The 7,166-nt window shown below is 53.1% G+C and overlaps 1 protein-coding gene across 1 annotated transcript; it reads left to right on the top strand.

Moving 5' to 3' along the window:
* Positions 1-488: 488 nt before the first annotated feature.
* Positions 489-5,679, top strand: PCK1 (phosphoenolpyruvate carboxykinase 1). Its single transcript, XM_032878911.1, has 10 exons — positions 489-507; positions 671-935; positions 1,461-1,642; positions 2,036-2,239; positions 2,370-2,557; positions 2,920-3,082; positions 3,533-3,757; positions 3,851-3,982; positions 4,359-4,454; positions 4,657-5,679. The coding sequence occupies exons 2-10, from the start codon at positions 712-714 to the stop codon at positions 5,109-5,111; spliced, it is 1,869 nt and encodes a 622-aa protein (XP_032734802.1). The 5' UTR covers positions 489-507; positions 671-711; the 3' UTR covers positions 5,112-5,679.
* Positions 5,680-7,166: the final 1,487 nt, after the last annotated feature.

The following is a 7,166-nucleotide window of genomic DNA, read 5'->3' as shown; positions in this document are numbered from 1 at the left end:
CGCCACAGTGGTGTTCTGCCACCCAGCAGCCAGCGGGACACAAAATGTGCTGCCAACAGCCCCTGGAGTCCAGGAGGGGCACCCGCCAGCCTTGTGGGATCCAGCCCGCCTGTCAGTGGGAGGACGGAGCGCTTTACATCAGCAGTGAACTGGGTCAAAGTTTAGTCAATTGCAAGTTGTGTAAGAACTTGCTGTGGCTGGTCTGGGGACAAAGGCCTCCCAGCACTCATTAACAACTATCTGTTCAATGATTATCTCCCTGGGGCTTATTGTGGTGAGATGGTCCAGAAGCTTGACCCACTGTGGCCTGGATCCAAAGTCCGGCCCCTGACGTCAGAGACGAGCCTCCCTGGGTGTAGCCGAGGGGTGGGGCCTTTCTCCTCGAGGGGATATAAGGCCAGGAGCTTCTACCCCCAACCAGCAAACGCGGCCTTCCCCTTTTCACTAGCGGGAAGAACCTCGAAAGACCTTCCGATCTCTGATCGGGATCATCCGAGAAGAAAAAAGGTAGGTCGAGACTTTTAATTGCCGTTTCTAGAGATAACGTAGACTCATTTTCTTCCGTCCTCAGAGCTCTGGCTGGCTGGTGAGATGCCGCCCAAAGAACTACGTTGAATTTCCTTGAGGGTATGTGTTCTTTTGGTCATGAAGTCTGTGTTTTCTCTCTCAGGGAAACTTGGTGCCCGTGGCCCTTACCACAACCCTGCGGAGATGCCTCCTCAGCTCCAAAACGGCCTCAACTTCTCAGCCAAAGTCATCCAGGGCACCCTTGACAGCCTGCCCCAGGCGGTGAGAGCTTTCGTGGAGAGCAGCGTCAGGCTGTGTCAGCCTGACCACATCCACATCTGCGATGGCTCCGAGGGGGAGAACCAGCAGCTGCTGGACCAGATGGAAGGAGAGGGCATGATCCGGAAGCTGCGGAAACTCAGCAACTGGTAAGCTGGCCCCCAGCCCCCAGCCCCCAGCCCCCAGCCCCCACTCCACACCCTGCGTGCTGTTGCGGGTCTGCACTTGCCAGAGGTGGGCCCACACCCAGCAGGGGGTGGGTGGGGTGGGTTGTCAACTTTTGAAAAACTTAATGAAGGGTGGAACCATACAGCCTTTGATACAGCCTTTGATGGCAAGACAGGCGTCAAGTGGCTCAAGTCTGCAGTGAGATAGTACAGACACACAGTCCTTGCAAACGGAATCCCTGATAGAAGTGACAGACCTGCTTTGTCCTAGAAGACAAGCACCTAGTCCAGTAAATGTCTCCTTGACGGCGCCCCAGCTGGTGCGGTTGTCCACTGTTATGGGACATTGTCAGTGTGCCCGGCCTCTGCTACGTGTGGGAAGAGCTCAGTAAGGAAGGGGACTGGCCCATTCCAACAGGATGCTTGGCTGAATCCTGGGCACAGATCCAATGCAAGATGGCGGCACTTCCTCTCCATTCCTAACCTGTGTGTGTTTTCTATCTGCAGCTGGTTGGCTCTCACTGACCCCAGGGATGTGGCCAGAATTGAAAGCAAGACAGTCATCATTACTCAAGAGCAAAGAGATACCGTGCCCATCCCCAAAACTGGCCTCAGCCAACTAGGTCGCTGGATGTCAGAGGAGGACTTTGAGAAAGCTTTCAAAGCCCGATTTCCAGGGTGCATGAAAGGTGAGTGAGATGTTTGTTTGACTGGGAAAAATCCAGTAAAAGCAAAGGCAAACCTCTTATTATGTCTTCCTCATGATAATTAGGACAGCCCTGAACACTCCTGTGGCCTCAGATAGCTTTAAATTCATGTATGAAACTTGCAGCGTATTGAAAATATCTGGCTCCTTTCTGGGATTCAGGAGAGCTTGGCAGAACCCGGTTGCATGTTTATGAAAATGCTTTCATTTTGGCATTCCGTTCGATTTCCAGTGGAGTTTTCAAAATCAGTGGGGTGGGGGGGCGGGTTGCTGGTAGCAAGAGTGTGATGCGACAGTGGGGACCCTGAGACTAGGCTCCCCTGCTGGGTGGCTGCGGGATCATTTCTCACTGGTTGCCACGGACCGGCCCCCACAGGTCGCACCATGTACGTCATCCCATTCAGCATGGGGCCTCTGGGCTCACCGCTGTCGAAGATCGGCGTCGAGCTGACAGATTCACCCTATGTGGTGACCAGCATGCGTATCATGACACGGATGGGCACGGCCGTCCTGGAAGCACTGGGGGACGGCGAATTCGTCAAGTGCCTCCATTCGGTGGGATGCCCTTTGCCTTTAAAAAGTAAGCGTATTATTTCAGAATCAGAAGTGCAAACAACAAATAAGCTGAGCCTTCAACCCTGGGCCTTTGCCCTGGGGGATCCCTGGGTGGGGGCGTGATGCGCTCACCTGGGATGTGTCCTCCTGTGCAGAGCCGTTGGTGAACAACTGGCCGTGTAACCCAGAGCTGACACTCATCGCGCACCTGCCTGACCGCAGGGAAATCATCTCCTTCGGGAGCGGGTACGGCGGGAACTCGCTCCTTGGGAAGAAGTGCTTTGCCCTCAGGATGGCTAGCCGGCTGGCGAAGGAAGAGGGTTGGCTGGCGGAGCACATGCTGGTAAGACGTAGCAAGTTTTGCAGGTGCACGGTGGGGTCTTGGGCATGGGGTTGGGGGGGTGGCACGGAGGCCCGAGTGTATACAGAAGTGCATCTCCCACGGGCGAGACCTGACCCGCGCCAAGGAGGACAGCCTTAAAAATTCCACCGATGATGGGTCATGCCTCTCGAAGACTTCCACTGCAGTGGGACCAGTAGCACTCCTTTAGGCTTTGTTATGTAAAGTGTTCATTTTGATACCTGAAGACATAGATCTTGGGAATCTCTTTTTTGGGGGGCTTCAGAGCACTCTCCTAGACTGAGCCACTGACTACCAGGGGGGACACGAAGGAACAGATTAAGGAGGAATCTTGTCGCCAACAGATCCTGGGCATCACCAACCCCAAGGGCCAGAAGAAGTACTTTGCAGCAGCCTTTCCCAGTGCCTGCGGGAAGACCAACCTGGCCATGATGAACCCCAGCCTCCCCGGGTGGAAAATAGAGTGTGTGGGTGATGACATCGCCTGGATGAAATTTGACCAACAAGGTGACTCTTTCAGGCCCAACGGCTGACAGTAATCATTGGAGCTAAGTGAACTTTCGGCTTTTAAAGCATGCCAGATCCTCCCAAATCGTGTTTGGATCTTTTAAGTTATTTCTACGTCTTGCAAAGCCTTAGGAATATGTATTCTGTAAGCATTCTTTAATTTAATACAGAATCTGGATTGAAATCGAACCATATGTTGTTGCTTGTTGACACAATAAATTTGTTAAAATAGTATTGGTGGAAAAGGGACGAGGAAGAAAGGGTTGTAAAAGTTTCAAAGTGGAAAATAATGCTTAGAAGAGAAAAGAGAAATCTCTTCCAGGAATGAGGCAGGGGAAAGAAGCAAAGACTTGAGAATTTGGTGCAAAAATGAGCCTGGCCAGAGCTGAGAATGTATGCTGGGCTTTCTTTGGCACGCACTTCCTACTTCTCTGGTTTAAAACTTTGCAGGTAACTTAAGGGCTATCAACCCAGAAAACGGCTTTTTTGGTGTGGCTCCCGGAACCTCTGTGAAGACCAACCCCAATGCCATCAAGACCATCCAGAAGAACACCATCTTCACCAATGTGGCTGAGACCAGCGATGGGGACATTTACTGGGAAGGTATCGACCAGCCGCTGGCCCCAGGCATCAAGGTCACTTCGTGGAAAAACAAGGAGTGGACCCCCCAGGATGGTGAGCCCTGCCTTGAGGCCCTGGGGCTCTAGCCTACAAACACCATTTGTTTGGACCAGTTGCTAAGGGGTCTCTCCTCTCTTGCTGTTGTAGGAGAACCTTGTGCCCATCCCAACTCGCGCTTCTGCACCCCAGCCAGCCAGTGCCCCATCATCGACCCTGCCTGGGAGTCTCCAGAAGGGGTGCCCATCGAGGGCATCATCTTTGGGGGCCGCCGACCTGCCGGTGAGGCTCTCCTTCATTCAGCCTGGGAATGTGGGTGTGTTGGCTCCCAGGGGACATCCGTGGAATCTCTCCTTTCTCATGACCTTGTCAGAGGGTGCCAGAGATCTCCAGCTTCCAAAAAGCCAGGATAATTGGCAAGGCACCGAGAGCCTTTCTGGATCCTTGCACTAAGGGAGCTCCATCCAGTTTAACTTTCTGTTGCGTGGCCTCAGTGGCGTGAGGCTGACGGCGGTTTTGCACCCTTTCACTTTGAGGGGGCCAAAGTTAGCTCAGTTAGACATCATTCGGCCCTGTCTTTCCATTCGGAGAGATGCCACCGCCAGCCAAAGGGTCTGTGTCAGAGCCTTTAAGGGACATTTATTTTCTTCCGCTGCAGGTGTCCCCCTGGTGTATGAAGCTGTCAGCTGGCAACACGGAGTTTTCGTGGGGGCGGCCATGCGATCAGAGGCCACAGCGGCTGCGGAACACCAAGGTAAAGCAGAGGGGAAATCACAACCACAGAGAGTGACCGGTGGGCTCTGTCTCTTGTCTCTGCCTGTCTGTAGCTTAGTGTGAGACAGAACCGCACGAGCTTACGTCAACAATAATGTCAACAATATTATGTCACCGGTAAATGGTGCGGACATTGTCCTGTGAGAACGTTGACCAGCATCACCCCCGCTTTCTGTTAATAGGCAAGGTCATTATGCACGACCCCTTTGCCATGCGGCCCTTCTTCGGCTACAACTTCGGCAGATACCTGGCCCACTGGCTCAGCATGGCCCAGCACCCGGGAGCCAAGCTGCCCAAGATCTTCCACGTCAACTGGTTCCGGAAAGACAAGGACGGCAGATTCCTCTGGCCGGGCTTTGGAGAGAACTCCAGGGTGCTGGAGTGGATGTTCAACCGCATCAGCGGGGAAGCCGGCGCCAAGCTCACGCCCATCGGCCTCATCCCTGAGGAGGGGGCCCTGAACCTGACAGGCCTGGGGGACATCGACACGGAGGAGCTCTTCCACATCTCCAAGGAGTTCTGGGAGAAGGAGGCGGAAGACATCCAGCAGTACCTCGAGGAGCAGGTTAATGCCGACCTCCCTGCTGGGATCGAGAGAGAGGTCCTTGCCCTGAAGCAGAGGGTCAGCCAGATGTAATCAGACCCAAGGGCTTCACCTGTGAAATCACCCCCTTTCCAGCCCATGAGGAGGTTTCGGGAGCAAGAACAAGCGGGGTGTCCCAAACCCACACCACCTGCCCTACTGTAATGAGCAGATTCGTTTTCCAGTAAGACTAGAGTACGGGCTAGTAACTGTGAGATCAGGGAGGGAAATCTTAGCAGGTCTCTAAATCCACTCTCCAATGCATGTTTCTTCAATCCTGAGGATGCTAGGCAGTTAGGCTTTGCTGTTTTTACCACTGCAGCTCTCAGTTAGCTGGAATGCACCGGGAACGTACTTGAGTTGTATATACGGGTGTGTGAGTGTGTGTGTGTCTGTGTCCGTGTGTGTCTGTATTTCTTGTTATCTGAGATGTATATAATACCTTTGGAAAAATCTTGGGCAAGATTCTCTACTAGTTGTTGCTAGAAGGAAAGGTTGCTTTATTACTGATACGTATGTTTAAATTATTTTTATATACCCCTGTTACTTACCTTGATATGATTCCAATGTTTCCCCCTAACTCTTCTTGGAAAAATTAAAAAAATAAATTTTGTAGAAAAGATGGATTTGTTTGCTTGGTTTTTCTTACCTGAGCCACCAAGAAACAAGGAACGCTGATGAAACATTGTGTGGTTGGAACCCTGTCCAGAGGAGGTGGAGACACCAGGATCACCCCCAAGAAGGGAGTGGGGGGTGGGGATGGAGGAACAGAAAGGAGCCCGATGGGAAGTGGGAGCAGAGAGAATGTCACCAGGGGGTACCATGGCACCACAGTTGGGTTTTCTGAATTAACCACAGGTTAGAGTCTAGAAACCACTAGGTAGTGTCATTAAATGGTAGGTCTTGCATCACTGAGTGGGAGACTTTAAAATGTGCTTTTGGACAAAAGTGTGGGCCTGGGGGGCTCTGCACCCCACATGGAGGAAATGGAGGCCAATTTCATGGGCTTTTGTCCATAAACTCTTTTCGACCAATGCTTTTCTCAACTGTCATCCACAAGGGAGGAGAAGAGAGAAAGACAAGTGGAGTTCCAGGTTACAAGCATTCATTGAGTGCCGTCTGTATACCCAGCAGCATGCCAACAGTGGGCTACCCTGAGAGGAGCAGGTGGCGTGGTTTGGCCTCAAGCCCTCACCTGGTCCCTGGGCTCACAGTGTTTATTGGGTGATCAGTGCAAACGAGCCCGAAGCTGGTTTGGCACATTCTGCAGATAAACGCAGTGTCCTCCACTTGCTGTCTCCCCGTCTGGGCACGGGCGGTGAGAGCCGCATGACCCCCCATGCCTGCAGCGAGCTCCGTGTTCTCCCCTTCATTGCCACGCCCCAGCATCTCGGCTTTCCTCGCTTCCACCGCCTGCAAACTTGCTCATTCCCCTGGGCTCCTTGGTGCCTTGCTCTGCGTGGAAGGTGAAGCCGAGGTCACATCAATCTTAGAGATGGGGAAACTGAGGCCTGGAGCATTCGTTGGAGCTGGGAAACAGCAATCAGAGCTTTCTTTCCCTTTAAAGGGCTGAGCGCTGATCCAGCTCTCCCAAGAAAGCCTCATGTTCTGATGCTAAAACCACTGATGGGGAAAACCCATTTAATGGAATTAAACATTATCTGCTGTATTAATTTAAATTGAGGGCTTTCAAACCTGTTTTTTTCTTTCCCCACAGAACACCTGCTTGGCGTGTGCTCTGACTCAGAAACTGAACGTCTGGGGTGGGGGGTGGGCAAAGCAGGGGAACATCCACCCCAGGCTGGGGAGGGCTGGCACCCCGGGCACTGGGCTTCTGTTTCTCTGCCCCTGCTGGCCTCCGAGGCAGTTTCCAGGACCCCCCTTAGAGGTTTCCCGGTAGAGTTTGGGCTCCATGCTTAAGATGTCTGTCCGAGGCCCCTGAGTCCTGTTCTAGGCCTTCAGCAGGCTTCTCATCCCCGTAGCAAAGCTGGCCATTCGGGAAGCTGTCCCTCTCCTGTGCAGTGTCACCCACCTGCCCAGCGCCCTGGCCCGTGACCCTGTTGCCACCAGGCCCTGGGAGTCTGGGAAGCAGCCCAGAGGAAGTGCCTT

Source organism: Lontra canadensis, unplaced genomic scaffold, assembly GCF_010015895.1.
Source record: "Lontra canadensis isolate GAN:19392208 unplaced genomic scaffold, GSC_riverotter_1.0 scaffold65, whole genome shotgun sequence".
In the NCBI taxonomy this organism is placed as follows: Eukaryota; Metazoa; Chordata; class Mammalia; order Carnivora; family Mustelidae; genus Lontra; species Lontra canadensis.
The sequence above is the reverse complement of the archived record's forward strand: the minus strand, read 5'-3'. Positions and strand labels throughout refer to the sequence as shown.

Excerpts from the sequence above, each read along its gene's own strand:
- PCK1 (XM_032878911.1), top strand. The coding sequence starts at position 712 with ATGCCTCCTCAGCTCCAAAACGGCCTCAACTTCTCAGCCAAAGTCATC. Across the intron at positions 936-1,460 it reads CTGCGGAAACTCAGCAACTG|CTGGTTGGCTCTCACTGACC; the intron begins GTAAGCTGGCCC and ends TTCTATCTGCAG. Across the intron at positions 4,455-4,656 it reads AGCGGCTGCGGAACACCAAG|GCAAGGTCATTATGCACGAC; the intron begins GTAAAGCAGAGG and ends TTCTGTTAATAG.